This window comes from Hyalella azteca, unplaced genomic scaffold (genome assembly GCF_000764305.2).
Source record: "Hyalella azteca isolate HAZT.00-mixed unplaced genomic scaffold, Hazt_2.0.2 contig6127, whole genome shotgun sequence".
In the NCBI taxonomy this organism is placed as follows: domain Eukaryota; kingdom Metazoa; phylum Arthropoda; class Malacostraca; order Amphipoda; family Hyalellidae; genus Hyalella; species Hyalella azteca.
Genome location: NW_025936295.1, coordinates 552,034 through 571,259, shown reverse-complemented (window position 1 = coordinate 571,259; position 19,226 = coordinate 552,034). Strand labels below are relative to the sequence as shown.

Sequence of the window (19,226 nt, the reverse complement as noted above, 5' to 3'; positions counted from 1 at the left end):
ATCTGCGGGTCTGAAGTACTCGATCTTCAAATTTATCGTGCATTAGATAGCAAGCATAAGCTGAATTTAAATAGACACAACCTCGCCTTTATATTCAAATCTGCTGCTCAGACGGAAAGATGGGAGCTGTGAGGGGAAAAAAACTAAAAACGGGCTTTGCCAAAGAACCTCGTAAATTTCAGAAAGAAACTAGTCTGAAAATATTTAAAGCCTCTTTCTCTGTGAGAAGAAGTCCCTAAAAATTCCTGAGTGGAGTCAATAAAAGTGGTATATGAGGTGCAAAAAAAGTCTAAGGATCAGAGAAGGTATTGGGATCGCAAGGGATGACGCGTGAGCGACTCCATGATATGAAAGATTTTTTCGTCTCTTGAATACTAATTTCATATCAGTTTAGGCTATTTTTGCTTGTATTGTTTTAATTTCAGTTGAAAATTGTATATACACGAGACAATGGAACAATATCTAAAACTCTTACACCTTGCAACAGAATATTTCAACTTTCCTGTTCGTATTTTTGACATGAAAACACTCACATTTGCACCGTTATCTCAAAAATTATAAAGACTATTACATTTTTCTATATTAAAGTATAAGCATTACGCCACTAATTCAAAATATCAAATTTTCATGATATTCTAAATTGATGACGATTTGCATTCTTAAATATCTACCGAGGTAAACAAGTAAATTTACATACAGTGCTGCTTCCATCATCTAATTTTCGTGTACATTAAACACGGCCAAATCTTCGGCTAGTTGCCGATGTCTCTAAGAGGCGAGAATATCGTGAATATCCACACCGATTGCCATTCCCGATGTCTCTAAGAGGCGAGAATATCGAGAATATCCACACCGATTGCCATTCATATCAGGAGCGGAGCGGCAATCCGGGCGTCTATATTCAGATTTGAGGGAAGCCTCGAGCCAGTGAAGCAGCGTCGGAAATTATGAAATTTTACAAGGGATATAAACATGAAACCTTTTCAAATAATACCTAAAATTTAGATCTATCTAAATTTAAATATTTAATTTCTTAGACAGTTAATAATGTTTTTTTTTTATTTTTTTTTAACTGGGAAAGCATTTTATAGGACCGAGAATCCTATACTAATGTATAAAAAACGAAAATGTAATATAAGGGTCCAAGTTTACCAATAATACAGACACTGTAAGTGGTTCATCAACCTCAATAAGATTTTTCCAGTCGCCAAAATTTCCCCCTTTCTCCTCCATGATGATTTTAAAAATATCTCACCATTTTTCCATCACCATGGCTGCGGCTTTCCATCGGACGGATTTTTTTGTGTCGAAGTTTCCGCTCGTTGCAGAAAGGGCCAAATGTCAACAGTCAAAATTAAGTGTTTTGAAAATGGTCCACATTTTTCAAAAATGAAAATGACTCAAATTTCAAAACACTTAATGATTTATAATTTGGCAGCAAGGCTGTAACAAGCGCCCTTTCAAATCGAAAAAAGTAATTCTAGGTGAAAAATTCATTTAATACGATTCAACATGTGTGACGGCAGAGCAATAACTTTTTAAATATGGTTATATATTGCATATGATTGTGGTTCGTGGGCCTGAATTATGTGCAGAACTTCTTAAATCCTGGGACGTCTCGTACACTTAAACAGGGATTTATTGCATGTTAGTTTCAAGTCCTTCGGTCATCAAATAAATTGTTGAAATGTAGTCATGGCGGGGCGTATAGTAATCAAATAAATTCCTTCAACATGATAACATTTAATTTTGAAATTTTACTCAATACTAAATGGATCACTTCGAAAAGGAAAATTTTTTTTCGTAGGATGTTAACTTGTCAATCAAATACCAGTGATTCTGATTCGAGTAAGAATAAAGTCGTACGTGAGCTGTAATTAAAAACGTTGTACACGAGTGAAAAAAAATTGCATCGGTCTTTCAATTTATGAACCTGTAGTGAGTGAAGTCGAATACCACAGGGCCCACCAAAGATGTCGTCACTTACCAACGCTAACATTGACAAAATCATTACGCCCTTTAAATTTACGTCCAAGATTCACGTAATTACTATTTAAATTGCATCAATCATACATTATGTAAAATGCTCCCCTTCCTTATCTGATTAGTATTCAGAAGAAGCAGAAGACGAAGGCTGGGCTGTGAACGCCTCCGTGCGGCAGATGTTGCTTATTTTTTCGTATTGCTCTTGTTCTTGAGTTCAGAAGACATGGTTTCTCATTTGAAATTGCGATTCTGTTTCACATTAAAGCACAAATTTTCTTAATATAAAGCTTATTTCAAAAAGTGAATTCTAGGTATGAATTTTGTTATTTCTGGTTTAATAAAAACATAAACCAAATAAGTTTTCAGCCAGAGAATTTTTTTCTCTCTCCTTTCAAATAAGTAAAACAGATGCGCTCCAGCACCAAATTTTTTTAAGGGTTGAATACTCAAGCTTAAGATTTTCAAGACCATAAATAGAATGCGATGTTATTGGCGATAAGCGTCAACGGGGATAGTTTTTTCATGCTTATCTGTGGATGTGAATGCAGAAGCGTCCGCACATGCTGAGAGTTTCATTACGTTCAGCAATTTACTGTCAGCAACAACTCATGAAATTCCAGCCTCTGAGGAGTAGCTAAGTTTCATAAGGTGGTGCGTGCTAATGCCATTTGTTCGCTCGCTCACACAGCTCCTTGCAATTAAAACTGACATCATGCGACGCATCAGCGATTTGCTGTACCGCAGTAGTCGTGATCAAGTCATTCCTTCATAAATCGGGTTCACCATGACGCCTTTATTCCAGTCTTTCTTAGCACCTGGAAAAACGAGATTCGGCCATTCACATGTTAGCAGTCTGGAGGAATAACGTCAATTGAAGATTGGGCGAGCCGTCAAGGGAATACGTCTAATGTCACGATGAAATTGTAATTCAACTGGATCTAATTTAACATGAATATGTAGTTCGGAAATAAGCAACAAAATTTTCACGAGATATAGATTTATGTTATTTTTACTATTTTAAAAATTCGTAATATAAAACTATAATTTTTTCTAACCTATAGTTACTCGCTTTCTAAAAACCGGCGTTGAACAAAAATAAATGAAACACGATAACATATATGAACCCCACAAGACGACAGTGCAGCTCTATAAGCTATCAGTTACTGGGAGCAAGAGTTCTGCAAATTTTATTTTCAATTTAAGCACGTAACTTTAGGTGGCTTTAGAAACAAAGTTAAAGACCCGCATCGAGCTCACTTAATGACCTATTCGATTTTCAATACAAAAGTCATTCAGTAATTTAAGATACAGGAACTTTTGGGGATGGTTGGGTGGTCAACCAATCGTTTCACTCAATAAACAAGTGCTTTACTCAACAAATACCATCATAAATCGCTCCTTTAGCTCATGATTCATCAATGGTAGCGTTGCAAAGTCCTTCACAACATATAATCGCTCCAGGAAAGTGAGACCCTCTAAGTAAGCGCCGAACCTTAAAATTACCGGACTTTACAAGGAGATCGAGTACATCATATTTTTGCGACACCTTTGCGATAAACTTCACGAGAATTGGCCCAACAACTGCTGCAAGTGTGTTGTGCTTTGTGAAGAGCTTCAATGATTCCTAAAGCAAATTGAGTTATTGCTTTGGCTGAATTAGGTTAAATCATTGCCATCATTGCGCGCATAACACACTATATTGTCGCTTCTTTCTGTTTCTACGTGGCGGTGAAAGAGTGAAGGGAATGGAGAGTTCTTTATTTGAATAAACAACGAAATATTCGTTATTATTTAAAGACGTGGTGCAGATTAATTCATTTGGAAATTATAAAAAGGTATTCCATAAAGTTATACAAGCCCATTCGCCCCTTCGTTTTTGCTGTCGAAATAAGCTCAAACGTTCTTACTAAGATATATTAATACCAATAAAAATGAAATTTAATGTAAAATGATAATTAACCAACTAGAAATGTCAATCTTAAATTTTTTTAGTGGTTTGCGGTGGAAATTCCCGAACTCGAATATCACTTTTAAATACTCAGACTGAAAAGTGGAGTCCATTAAATGGAGCCCCCGAAAGTTATTGAGAGAAGCATTGAAAATCAGGCTGTCGGTAAAAGCAGCTCGTAATTTATGAAGTTAGTTAGTGAAATAAGCTGGGCAGGCGGTACAAATCAAAGTCAGCTCAGAATATTCGAAACCCAAATCGTTATCCTATTAAAAAACGTGAGTCATCGTTCATTGAGTGGCCAGCGATGTTTTTTTTATAATTTTCAGTATGGTGGTCGGAGTCAATGCTTTTCAATGCATGCTTTTGTATAATTACAAGAAGTGCTTGTCGTAAATATATCGTTAAGATGCCACTTTTAACTCATCGGCATCTTAACTGAACGCAACAATGCCTTTAATGGATCGTTTCCGGACGATTGGTTCAGAGAAGTCGTGCAGAGACGGTGAATTTTATTCACTTTTTTGTTCTTCGTCTTCGTATGATTCATGCGACCCTTCGTTGGTGCTCCGCTAACGAACTCTAATTTTATTCAGAAGGTTCAATTAGCTGTTGAATAAGCAAGACACGACTGCCGGTCAATGCGATCCTGAATACCCTCTCAAAATACCTATTACTATTCATGCTCGACTTCTCCGTCTCGTATTTTGAAGTTCGTTACATAAGATTAATACTCTTATGATCCGAAGTAGTGCGCACCTATGAAAGGAATGGCAGCTGCAGCTATGTAGAGCACGCTTCCGTGGTATGGGTGGTTTAGCCAGAGAAAGTGTGAACTGAATTACATGTAGATGCTGTTTACAGTTCACTAGTGCATTGTGGGTCCACTAGTTCCAGTTGCACTTGCATTATTGTTACTTATGCTTCCACTATTGTTACTTACGCTATACCATTATTGTTACTCATGCTTCCAATATTGTTACTTACGCTAACATTATTGTTACTCATGCTTCCACTATGGTTACTTGTGCTTCCATTATCGTCACTTATTCTTAAACTATTGTTACTTATTTTTATATTATTGTTTCCTATGCTTCCACTAATACTACTAATGCTACCATTATTGTTACTTATGCTTCCACTATTGTTACTTACGCTACTACTATTGTTACTTATGCTTCCAATATTGATTGTATTGTTCTAAGGAGTTTCAGAAAGTACCCACAATTTCTAGCTAATAGACATTCCAATGGGTTATCGGTGCTTACAGTAACAATACTAATTATAATATACGTTTAAAAATTACTTTTTAAAGACAACACTTCTAGAGAATCCAGTGTCTCCAATGTTAGATATACAATGAATTTCTCCTTTTATTTTCGAATATTAAAAGAATTAATTCTTCAATTTTTTTAATGTATAATTTTTTTTCAAAATGATTTATTCTGTCAATTGATTCATGCATTGTCCCAACTTCACAAAAGTGTGCAAAATTTCATATAAATTGGACAGGTAAAAGTGTGTCAAATATCAATTACAAGATTTGTAGCTATGACAAAATAATTTTTTCCGTTCTTTAAGAACAAACAAAAATAATTTTTTTATTCCTAAAATTATTTATTTTGTCATTTGATTCATGCATTGTCTCCAACTTTACGCAAGTGTGCAAAATTTCAGATCGATAGAATAAGTAGAAATGTGTTAAATTTCGATTACAAGATTTGTAGCAGACAGACAAACAAACAGACAAACAGGAAGTGAAGAAAAAGAGAAGTGTGGTAAAATTGATGAAATTTCCAATTATCAATATTAATACTTCCGTTCCTTGTACGTATTAACGATTCGTTGTCGAGATTTATTAACGTTGTGATTCATCCACTGGTAAGGTACTTCTGAAAAAATTGAAAAAAATTCATCGATGAAAATAAATTTTGACAAGCGTGGAGCTATATATAGCTTTGGCATGTTGTAAAATTCTGTGTGGACATTATAGATGATCGGAATTAAAATGGAACTCGAATGAATTGATTCAGTAATAAATTCAGTAATCGAAATTATTTTCCCAGCACGAGATGAGGCGCGTTGAAAAAAACTGCGTCTGTCATTAGATTTTCGAGACAATTCAAGACGCCTGAGCGGCTCCCGCTCTCTCGCGCCTACAAACTCTCCTCAAAAGCAATCTGAATTTTTAAGCCTTCTGAGGGTACAAGTTGGCTCCCCGAGGCATAACTCTTTTCCACTGAAGTCATCTTCGGCAAATAAGAAGGCATAAAAATGGTAAGTAGATCTGCCTTCTAAATGATCCCCATGGTCTGGAAAACTATGCAGGATTCAGGTAAAAGCAAAGACTTCAGTTTTATTGCTGAAGGATTCGGCAAAGACTTCAGTTTTATTGCTAAAGGTAAAGTGAAGACTGAAGGATGGAGTCAATCGAGAACGTTGATTAATGTTGTAGATGATTTGAATATTATTATTTAAATTTAATTAATAATTTTTGTAAATATTTTGGTTTGTCCAATCGGTTTTCCCACACAAATCTAGTTTTAAATAAATTACAATTTTTTCGACTTTCCAATTTGAATGAATCCGCTACATGCGCGTAAAGAATTATTAAGCGTGTAAAACAATTTTTGAATCAGTAAAGGAAATGTATTCATTTCAGTTTGTTTGCTAATAATTCAGCTTACAAAATAATATTTCCCAACACTGTTCAAATGAAAATATTAGCACCAACTGCTATTCGCTAATTTTAGCTCCCGCAATTATACTTTTACTATTATTCGATTATTTTATATCCTAAATATTAAACTCTTTACGAGCCATGTCAGAGCATTAAATATGACAAAATAAAAACATTTTTGAATTATACCTTCACTTTTACAGCAAAAAAACATTCTTGACAATTTTTACTAAACATTAAAAACATTTATTTAAGTACTCTCTTAATATCAGAGTGAAAAAAAATTCTGACAATTTTTACTAAAATCCCAGAGGTGCAATTTAAATTCGACAAGAGTGTTTGAATGGCAGTGGCATTGTGGAGTGATTTTCTTAAGTAGAGAAGTGGAGGCAGCACGAGCACGAGTACTTGCTTCCAAAATCCGTTTATGCAAATAACTTCTTTGAACGGTTTGGACAGAATGGGAAAATGATGGGAATGCTAAGTAGGAACATTAAATAAGGAAGCGCTCAGCCCGTCTTGGCTTTTCTTGAGCTGCCCACTCAGAGCTGGAAGCCGCGGCGTGTTTTTAGATAAATGCGAGCCTCTTGAGTAGGTTTAAATGCATCGAACAACTTCTCCAATACCTGATATTAGTTATTAAAATAATTTGATGACTAAAGGACTCGCATTTGTTTTTTAACTGGAGATGGTTTTCTTTGTTTTTAATTACTTATTATGAAATTTCAGAGCTTGAATTTAATTATAAGAATTGATTAATGTTACTCGAAGAAATCGACACTGCTGCATTTTCTCGCTGAAACGAAAAAAACTTATACCTATAAATTAAAAATATGAAAGTTAACAAAAAACGTTATAATTTAATGAAAACAAATTCATTTACCATTTGCAGATATAGTTTTGCGAATCAAAGAGTTGGTTCCTCGCGATATTAATTCGGGTTTACTATTACTCCTCCGGGTATTCAATAATTTGCGTTATTTTAATATAGGGCTCTAGCAATTTTTTTATAATTTGTAATTTTGAACATTTCAACTAAAAACGGTTGAAAATCACTTAGAGTGAATTCAAATGACAGTTATTTTTACCTCCAGGATAAACACCTTAGTGCATTTTAACCCCCAAAATGTAGAGACACCCACTGGAGCTGGAGAGCAGAGGCAGCCGCTCTAAACTCATCATGCAGATTGACTGCTCGGAATTGAAATTGACTGCCCCGAAGTGAGATTATGCTGAAAGAAACGTCCAAGGTGCAAGACCTCTCACTCGTCCCAGTCATATTTTTCGAGTCAGACGAGCCCGAGGTGTAATTTATTGCAAATCACTTTAATAAAAAGTCGCTCGGAATTGAAATTGACTGCCCCGAAGTGAGATTATGCTGAAAGAAACGTCCGAAGTGCAAGGCCTCTCACTCGTCCCAGTCATATTTTTCGAGTCAGACGAGCCCGAGGTGTAATTTATTGCAAATCACTTTAAAAAAAAGTCGTCATTATGATGAATTATTGGCACCTAATCATCGATTCCGTAAATTTCGAACAGACGAGTCAGCATTGAGGTTCAAAAGTCATCATTTGAGTGCGAGAACATTTTCTGCTGGGCAGATTTCTAATGGTTGATGGACGCCTGGAAATTTTGCCGGGGAATATTTTATCATTTCTTGAAAGGTGATGTGTGATCTGCTCACTATACAGATGGAAATATGTCTATTATAATATACATCTGTCTATATACAGATGGAAATATGTCTATTATAATATACATCTGTCTATATACAGATAGAAATATGTCTATTATAATATACATCTGTCTATATACAGATGGAAATATGTCTATTATAATATACATCTGTCTATATACAGATGAAATATGTCTATTATAAGAAATCATGTCTTTGTGCCATCTTTCAGAACTACAGTAGGAGGTAGATTTTTTATATTGGTTACTTTTATTAAAGTGAAGCTTGCACCTTATGTTTCAAATTTCCTGTCCAATGACTTAACGCAGTGGAATAGGTTTTTTTTGTCCGCATCCAACGTTCTTCGATTCAACTTGATGTTGAATCGTGGGAACAGGTTAAACAAATTTTCAATAATACTTCAAAGAAGTTGTTGAAAAAACATTATATCTATTCATTCATTGCCATAAAAATTGAGTTCAATTCATACTAATGATTTATTTTCACTAGTACCAATAATATCTTCATTACCTAGTGCGACGATCATTCAAGCAAAGTCACTTTCCATGCAGGTGAAGATAAGTATCGCTATTAAGAGTATCGACTTTGTTATAGTGGAAAGATAACTTTCTGATGTATGATAACGCTGTTGAAATGGTTATGAATTTAACTGCTTTATGAAGCCGTGCAGTGCAATGTTAGGGGCGTAGAAAAATCACACAATAGTTTCATGGCGAAACTGAGGAGCAAACATCGATTTCGTATAATATAAATACCCATGTTATTATTCTCCTCAATTTACCAGTTCATCGGGAATTTAAGTGCAAAGAAAACGTCAAGAAAGTTCACTGTATCTGCAATGATAACGTTTCGGAGGCCAGCTCCATCATCAGCTCAAAAACTCATAAAACAGAAGTACAATCAAAAGTGAAAACCAAAATTTGCACGAAAGAAAACAAAAAAACTTGTCTTCTAATAATTTCAAGAGTTTTTTTTAAATTGTACGGGTTATTATAACAAAGTTTCCGTTTAAAAGTGGAGTGATCTCAAAATCCTCAAATCCGAGCCATGTGCACCAGAAGTGGAACCGAGCATCTTGAAAATTTTCCCAGACACAGTTCAGCGTGAAGGCACATAGCAGAGTGAGAAAAATAGAAAGTGGCAAGTTCGAACGAAAATTCCTGCCGCAGTGTTTACAAACCCGGATTTAGAAGTTATGTGGCGTCATTAAGGCGTACGCTGATGCGCAGCGCGCACAACTAAATTTGCAAATCAAAATGTATTTCTCAAACTGATGGCGAAGCTGGCCTCTGAAATGATTATATTGAAGATATTTGGTGAACTTGCTAGGCGCTTTATTTGCCAATAAAGTCCTTATGAATACTATGTTGAATGAATCTATAATGTATATTATTTACATTTTATTATTTAAGTAATAATATAATAATTATCATTATATTATTATGTAGGCAAGCCAATTGTTCTGGAACGCTCAATTTTTACTGGCGTTTTGAAGGCCATGCAAGAACGTCCAAATTGACACGCACAGGCTTTATTGAAAAAAACACAAAAATGAATAAATTAATATTTTTATTCAGAAATATTCAGCCGATATTCGGGACTTTTGTGATATTTTATTCAAAACTTTCTCACAAGCATCATCTCTGAGAATGATATTACTAGGATCACAACTACAACACAACGTTTGAAAGACATGACTACAAGTTCTGAAGCATGTAAAAATGAAAAATTACAGTTATCCGTTCATAAAGGTAACTTGATTTGCTATAGATATATAATTACATACGCGTCTACAGTGTTACCATCTCATAACACTGCACTCCGCCTTCGAGACACGAGTTTCTTTTTTACAGTGTTGCTTTTATAGTGCAGCAGAGAAGAGTCCTATTCAGAGATCCTACGTGTCGCCCAGAAGCAATTGTAAAGCTACCTGCTGCAGCTGTAAAACTTCCTGCTGCAGCTGTAGAGCTACCTGCTGCAGCTGTAAAGCTACCAGCTGCAGCTGTAGAGCTACCTGCTGCAGCTTCTGCAGCTGTAGAGCTACCTGATGCAGCTGTAGAGCTACCTGCTGCAGCTGTAGAGCTACCTGCTGCAGCTGTAGAGCTACCTGCTGCAGTTGTAGAGCTACCTACTGCAGCTGTAGAGCTACTTACTGCAGCTGTAGAGCTACCTACTGCAGCTGTAGAGCTACCTGCTGCAGTTGTAGAGCTACCTGCTGCAGCTGTAGAGCTACCTGATGCAGCTGTAGAGCTACCTGCTGCAGCTGTAGAGCTACCAGCTGCAGCTGTAGAGCTACCTGATGCAGCTGTAAAGCTACCTGCTGCAGCTGTAGAGCTACCAGCTGCAGCTGTATAGCTACCCGCTGCAGCTGTAAAGCTACCTGCTGCAGCTGTAAAGCTACCCGCTGCAGCTGTAGAGCTACCTGCTGCAGCTGTAGAGCTACCTGATGCAGCTGTAGAGCTACCTGCTGCAGCTGTAGAGCTACCCGCTGCAGCTGTAGAGCTACCTGCTGCAGCTGTAGAGCTACCTGCTGCAGCTGTAGAGCTACCTGCTGCAGCTGTAGAGCTGCCTGCTGCAGCTGTATAGCTACCTGCTGCAGCTGTAGAGCTACCTGCTGCAGCTGTATACAAAGTAATGGTCACAGGCTAACCATTCGTAAGTGAGTTGCAAAATCTAAATAAGGTGAACTTTTAATTCAAGGAATAGGATGACTGCGGCGTCAAAAAATATCAAACATGTCCTCCCCAACGCTTTTGATTTGCAAATATTTTTTTATATATCCATAATCTTCACTTTCATTTAATTTTTGAGTTGAGCAGAGGTTTTTTTTTTTGTCGACAGATGAGTAAAGTTAAATAACCGGAAGCTTCGGTAATTGAAATGCTAGTTCAATTTCCCGTAGAGTTTTCAATTCTCTCGACCATCCCTTAATTTATTATACGGGTATTTAACGTAGCGGGAGTGTCACTGGTTTGTTTCATAGACGTCAGGGTGGAGGAAATTCCGCGCTGTTCGACAACAGTCGATGATATAAACAATAACATACATATGTCATAACTTAATAAACTTAAGCAATATTCAAATACACTGTCAGACATAATGGTCACATGTGTTAAAAATGTAATTACACTAGAATTAAGTAATGGTGAAAAATCATGTTTATGAAAAGCATGTGCTATCACATATCATGCATGGGGCGGTACAGAGTTCGCCAGTCTCTCACACAGTAACGCCGGCGAGCACTCGAGTGTCTCTGTCCTAATTTCGAGAGCTCTTAACACGCCCTTCAAATATCGACACTTTATTGTCTCTGTGCGGTGACCTCCCAACCGCTGCAATACCAATTTAATCATGAATAATTCAAACCATGCATGTCTGCGGGTGAATTTACACCATTCAATGAATGGAAGTATTTGGACACGTGTATTGTTAAAAACTTAAATTAATTTTTATATACTAGTAATTATATTCAATGTATTACTTATTTGTATTATTGCATATCATTTACAAAATACAGTTGTTCAACTTAGCAAGGTATTATGAATTTGCCATAAAAAATTTCGACCAGCCAGTTCTTCGAGGGATATAGCCTGCAAAATTTAATATTCGTGGATTTATATCACGAATAAAAAATAAAAATAAATGTTGAATAAATGTTATATTATTCACTGGCAAATATTAATTTTTAATCTCTTGGGTAGAATTTCGATCAGTACATCGGAAATATTAATTTTAATCTGGCGCTATGATAACTTATATTTCAATGGTATTCTAGTGCTTAACTCTCGCTCGTTTTCATTAATAAGATTGAGTTTAGTGAACATGAAGTTTTGAATCGTGTTCATTTATTAGGTGTGAAACCATCTGGAACATTTTTTGGCATAGGTTTAAGAGCTTCAAATAAGTGGACCTCGCAACCTGGATGTCTTCCTTGTAACTCAGTCCCTGGCCAGCAGAGGGCGTGAAGCTCGGCTTCTGAATCAGTGACGTATAAATCTAAATTTCAATAATCATTTATTCTCGCTCAATGCTATTCATTTATGTGGTTGAAAAATGCTACGAAATTAAAAGTCTACAAAATTTGTTCGATTTGCCGCAAAATCTATATCTATTAAACGGCATTGTATTTGTTAAGAGGAATCTTTCGGGTGCCGTGAGAAACTTGCTTATGCGAATATTGGTAAAAAATCTTCTCTTCTGAGAAGGATGCTGAATACTTTCATTATTCTTTCATGTTTATTTAGTCTCCCATCCAGCATTTGTTTTTTTCGTGGATTAGAGCGCAAAAGAAGACATAAAGTTTCGATATATCGCTCTGTTCGCTCGCAACGTCCGGCCGATGCGTTCTTCGTACAGCTCTTCAGTCGCGCTCCGAGCGAGGAGTGACTCTGCTAGACGCTCCTCCTCGACACTCGCGCAGGCCTGCTCCGCCTGCCGAACATTTACCGACCAATCAGAATGGTCAGGACTTGGAGCGAGAGCTCCAACAACCAATCATAATGGCAGTCGCAACGCAAATAATTGAGCCAGCTATCAGTTGATTGTTTGATTTTTGTAACTATTCGATTTGAAATCCGATCCAATAGCAGTTGTCGACTTGTAGTTTGTATCTGAGGGCGAGTGTGTGTGCAGTGCTGGAGCTGCGAAGACCTCTCGCCGGCATGAGCAGTGAGACAGTGCTTGAAGCTTCGGCTTCCCCATCAGTAGTAGGTTCCTCTTCCTCACCAACATTACTGAAGAGGAACAGTCCTTCCCCACCATGTACTACAACGTCCCTAGCATCGCATCTTCTCGCCGCTGTGTCTCAAGTGCAAAGTTTAAGTTCCCATCTTCCACCGTCGTTGCCGTTGCCGTCGTCTTCTCCACCAGGAGGTGCTCTGGCAGGAGGATATTGTAGATCAGGTCTTTTGGGAGGCATGCCAAACCTTCAATTCGGCTCAGAGCCTCCCATGTCCTCTCTGCTCGCGGGTCTCAAGGAATTTCCACGACAGTATCATTCTCCGCCGCCGCTGCCGTCTACCGAAAGCCATGAGTGTAAAATCGTTGAATATCGGGGTGCGAAAGTTGCCGCTTTCATTATCAATGGTGAAACTATGTTGTGTTTGCCTCAGGCTTTCGAACTGTTCTTGAAACATCTAGTTGGTGGTTTGCATACGGTGTATACGAAGCTCAAAAGACTTTCTATCGAGCCAATAGTGTGCAATGTTGATCAAGTTCGGATCTTGCGTGGGCTTGGGGCAATTCAGCCTGGCGTGAATCGGTGCAAGCTTCTTTCGATGCAGCACTTCGACATTCTCTACCGCGACTGCACTACGGCCAGGTACGCCTAAATTCTTCTTAGATTATTTTACGGTATTCTAATATCAACCTTTTAAATACGGATACATTAACGCGCGTCTATGCTATTCGTACCTAGAAAACTTGTCAGTAGAATTATCATCGTAAAAAACGTGTAATTTTGCCATCCAATGTTTTCTATATGCAGGGAAATTTTACTTGAAACTTTCTTTTCAAAATTAAAATGAATTAAAGCCAAGAAATTAAAGAACGGTGATAATATCAGTAGATTTTCAACATGAACTAGGACTGTTTTTTATTGTGTTTCATTGTGAGTTATGAATATGATCAGGATTTGTGTGGTTATTCTTTAATTTTTCTTTAATTTAAACATTCACTTTAAAGATTTATCATTATTTAATTCAAAGTATGTTGTGAACTGTGCAAACTTAGCGATTAATTAGTACATCAACTTAAAATACTGAAATGTTAATCCCAGATTCGGATTTCCAGTTAAAAAACGTATAAAAATTACCGGATGATGATCTAGTTCGAATATGTGATAATAATATAGAAAAAGGATGCGCAATAGATAGCAATTAAAATTGTAAAAAATACATCTTTATAAAATATTCATAACATTTTTAAATTAGTTCTTCAAATGTATTCATAACATCAACTTCATTAATACACACGAAATTTAAAAACCTTCATTAATCTCGTACTATTCAGTCGTTTGCTATAGTGACGTCGTAATTTCTCAACATAAATAATTATTTGATTTTGTTCATTACAACGACGATCAACTAAATCTTACATAGAACTGAAGGTGTAACCCAATTGTCCATGTCGCGTTTTACCGCATTGTTCTCATAACAAAAGGCCAGAAAATCGTTTCTGGAACTGTGTCCATTGTGGCCCACTTAGGTGGTGTCGCAGGGCTGCCGATGTCAGTTGTTGCTATTGTTTGTCTCAATGGCCAATTGGCCCTTAAATTGCTTGCTCTTGGCGCAATGGCAATTATATATTAACGCGAGTCTCAGCGACCAATTATCATAAGAGTTACTTATATTTTAAACGATATATATAAATATTATATATAAATGATTTCATATTTCGTAACAATTTCATATTTCATATTCATATAATTTCATATTTCGTCTCAGCGGCCAATTATCATAAGAGTTACTTATATTTTAAACGATATATAAATATTATATATAAATGATTTCATATTTCGCAACAAGTCTCAGCGGCCAATTAGCATAAGAGTTACTTATATTTTAAACGCAATATATATATTATATACAAATGATTTCATATTTCACAACAAGTCTCAGCGGCCAATTATCATAAGAGTTACTTATGTTTTAAACGCAATATAAATATTATATATAAATGATTTCATATTTCACATGAAATCTCAGAAATTAATTATCATACCAGTTACATCTGTTTTATATACCATAAAATGTTATTATTGATATATGAGCTCTTAATTTCTTTGCTGTCTGTTAAAAATTTTTTCAGTTAAATGAATTGATAACTTTTTTGCATATTGTGATCTCAAAGTTGTTTCAAATATTTCATTTTCGTTGAAACATCATGCATTTATCATGACTATTAATTACCATCAATAATTTATCTATTGGAATTTTCATGTAAGAATTAAAACAATGAAGACAGACGTCTCAAACTTCAATTAAGTAGTAGATTCTCTTGGACAATTATGCTGCTTTCAGTTAGGAATTCATCATGAAGTTTTGTTAGCGAAATGAAACTCTTCTATTTAATAAATAGCGTTTAATTACATGTATATTTTTATTGGCTACAACTGTGTTTTCATGACTTATTATAAATAATGGGCAGCGGATCATGAACAATATTAACTATAAATGCAACGCTCTTAGTTAATTAATAATTCATTTTAAACTAGTGGGATTTTTGAGTAGAGAAATTGTCATTCTTTGGATGCCTCAGGCCGCAGTAAAACTTTTTCTGAAATTATTAGAAAAAATAATTTATTTTCATGAATACAATTGAACAAAACGATAGTATAAATCGTGATTCTAATTTATCAGGCTCTCATTGTTCAATACATTTTGGAACTAGGAACAAATAGGAATTGTACACACAGAAGTGTATTAATTAGCAATAATGTACTAAATTTTGGAAATTACGCAGGAATAAAGCGTCTATAAATCAACATAGGATCATGATGATCCTGAGGACGGTACCATTGATGTCATTAGCACATCCTTCTCTTCTATCCGTTTCTCATCCGTCCCTCTCAGATTACTGACAGGACTAGAAAGTACTTTCGGTCTGTCATGGGACAGCAACTAATTCGTATGGTTTTAGAAGTCATTGCTTTAATGGAACTCTCTTTCCTGATCAAATAGTTTGGCAGCAACTGCACGTTCCGGAAATTGACTTTGGATGGAACGCTGCTTGAGGAACTTTTTTTTTCTTATTTTATGTGGGTGACTTTACAATAATTATTGGGAGTGCAGTTGTGGTTGCTCGCTTAATCTAATAAAGAAGACTCATGTCACTCAAGCAAATTAGACGAGCACACTTAGCGTTACTGTGACCTCCGTTACCGTCGATGCTCTACATGTGCATTACCGTCGCTCGTTACCCGGTCGCTAATTTTGGTTGTGCTATCGTTGGCCACTCATAGCTCGTATTCGGATATAGGACCCAATGACGTTCCATTGAGAAGTTCTTTGATAATTGTTATTCAAATTTCGCTGTCGCTCTGCATAAAAAATTTGCCCGCGAAATTTATATGCTAAAAGAGAGGTAGAAAAACATTTATTGATTAGCCAGAAATTAACTGATGAACATTTGTATACTTGAGAAAAGAGCAATATTTTTTCCCACGTTGGGTCCAATGAGCTGCAATATACACATTGAAAATAAATAATTAAATTTATGAATTAACTGATAGCAGATAAAATCGATTAAATGTACGAAATTCAAACAATTTATGTGAGTCAAATATTCCATCGTCTTTTCAAATACATAAATAAAATTAGTGTATTTTTTGTCGATTCTTCATAAACGGTTTTTGGTACTCAAATACAGCCAGCCGTAAATGCAAGCAGAAATGTCCTGATAAAATTTGTGGTTTCCCAACGCCGGTATTTCACCGGCCGCTGAACATACGCCCGTCATTCACAAAGCTTACCACGGCTCGTCGGTTTTGTGTGCGCTGTAAAACGGCAGCGCTCACCGGCCGTTGTTCGGTATCAAAGATACCGCGCACCGCAAAAGGCATCGACAGGAAGTGTCGCTCAATCGGCCTGAACCTCAAGCAAATTTATCTGAATTTAGCGACCTGTCACTTGAAGGCGCTTGTTTGGCTTGTGTTTGTGCGTTTGTTTGACGTGAAGCTCTTAATTTTGCTGGAGCACACGTGTTAAATTTGATTATGTAACAATTATGTATTTAATTCTCGTGAAACAGAAAGAATTATCCATTTTTACAAGACCTAATTTGAAGTATTAGGTGACACACATATTAGTTTGCTCCTTACATAAAACATAAAGTCTGAGCGCATGAGGGTTGCAAATATATAATATTTTGGTCTATCCCGTTTCATTTATCATTGGTATAGTGTACTTATTTCCGACATGTTCGTGATGTGTGAATAATATTATGGCCTATACACCTTTACATAAAGTATTACAGCCATTATTATTCAGACATTATACCGCTGGACTTCTGTTCCATAATATCGATTAAAATACCGCGGTACGTCTGCCTTATATGAAGCTGTATAAGATTTCATCACTCGGTCACGTAAATAACGGTTAATTCGGAAATGATACACAACTTCTTCAATATCATTATCCTCCTATAATATTATTATTATTCTCCTATAAAATTAGTATTATATACAAAAGGATCAAATCGATCGATGTTTGTTCGTGAAAAGAACAGAAATCTTTTCACACAGATGTAAATCCTAGAAAAATCAAGACAACTTTTGAGAGATATGAAATATAATTTAAAATATAAAACATATTTTACATTGCTTGGGATTTCCTGCAAAATGCCTGGCAAATTTTGATGATTGGCTCATGGAATTAATTGATTATTTGCTTATTATTAGAAACTATAGCATTTCATTAACAAAATGATGTAAAATTTTTTAGAAATGCGTAAATAAACGAAATATCCAATTTAAGCATATCCTTTTGGTCACTATGAGAATCAATTGAAGCTATCAAACCCTTGGTCTCGAGTAATCCTTGTTAATCTTGAATGTTTTCGATCGAACTTCTATCTCTTCATCTCTTATTGATCGTTCATAAAACTCTGTAAGTTCCAGTCCGGTTTGAAGGGCGAGACTCTGCTGGTAATTACACGCATCATATCGATTGCAGAGAAAAACCCACTTTACTTTGTACCTTTCACGGTCATCATTCACTCATTCATCATTTATTTATTGACCATTTACTCATTCATCATTTATTTATTGATCATTTACTAATTAGTCATTTATTTATTGATGATTTACTCATTGATCATTTTAGTCATTCATTGAATATTTCTTCGTCATTCATTTGATCATCATTCACTCATTCATGATTCCCATTCACACCGATTTCATTGACATCGCCGGGACTATACAAGAAAATTGTGTTCAAATGCATATTTTTCTCCAAAGATTTGCAAGGTAAAATTTGTAAAAATTTGTCTTTAAAGCCACCGGTACTTTTCTTCCTGCTCTTGACTGGGATTAAAATTTCATGCTATGATGACGCTTATTTGATGTAAATAAGCCATAGAAATATTATATTATTTCGCAACTGTTGACCTTTCATTCCGCTAGATTAGATTTATCTCGGTGAATTAGTTCGAATCCGAAATTTTCCCATCATGTTATGATATTTGCTTGCCTATCCCAATTTTTTCATAGCCTTACATTCTTCAGTTCATTCGCAAGGGAATTTTCGGCATAGTTTGAGTAAATTCCGAGCGAGGACTCGAATCAGTCGGCAGGCCGAGATCGAGGAATGCGAGCAGAAGTTCTTCGAGAAATTCGAAGACGAGAGAGAACTAGCGGAGGAATTTCATAATTGTTTCACCCATTGCGGGCAAGAGCGGTAAGCTTAAAGATGAACCTTGCATTTGAATTTGAAATGATAACATGGTGGCCCCGGGTCATGGGGCGGAGGGTAGGGTTCGGTCTCAGTCAGACTCCGCTGTGCAAATACGCTTGTGCCGATTGGAAACAGCATCAAAAAACCCTATATATTCGCCATAAAGAAAATATAGCTTGCCAAATAATGTGAATAATTTAGGGATTTTCAGTGGTCATAGTTCCAATGTCTAAAAATTGTTAGGGATTTATTGGAGCGATGTTTTGATAAGGTTCGTCATGAATGGAGCGTCGACCGCAGTCACAGACGCAATACTACACGAGTCAGCTGTGGCAATCCCATTCTTAGGAATGCTAACTGGAACCATGGGGGGGATGTTGGGGGGAGGGGGGTGTTATGGGGGTAATTCGAGGGTTGGGAATCCTACAGTCGGAAAAGATTTACCGGCGCAACAAGTGATTAGCAGTGTCGGATGTCGTTATTGAGATAAACTTCATTGTGGGAGCTCTGAATGTCTTTAATATC

At 36.2% G+C, this 19,226-nt stretch overlaps 1 protein-coding gene across 2 annotated transcripts in view; it reads left to right on the top strand.

Annotated features, from left to right (window-relative positions):
* Window positions 1–12,909: 12,909 nt before the first annotated feature.
* The window catches only part of LOC108669030 (dachshund homolog 2), a 44,507-nt gene continuing 38,190 nt past the window's right edge, over window positions 12,910–19,226 (top strand). For both annotated transcript variants that reach the window (XM_018156313.2, XM_018156312.2), the window contains exon 1: window positions 12,910–13,630. In XM_018156313.2, the coding sequence (XP_018011802.1) occupies window positions 12,972–13,630 (659 nt within the window). In that variant the 5' untranslated portion in view covers window positions 12,910–12,971. The remainder of the gene's footprint in view (window positions 13,631–19,226) is intronic.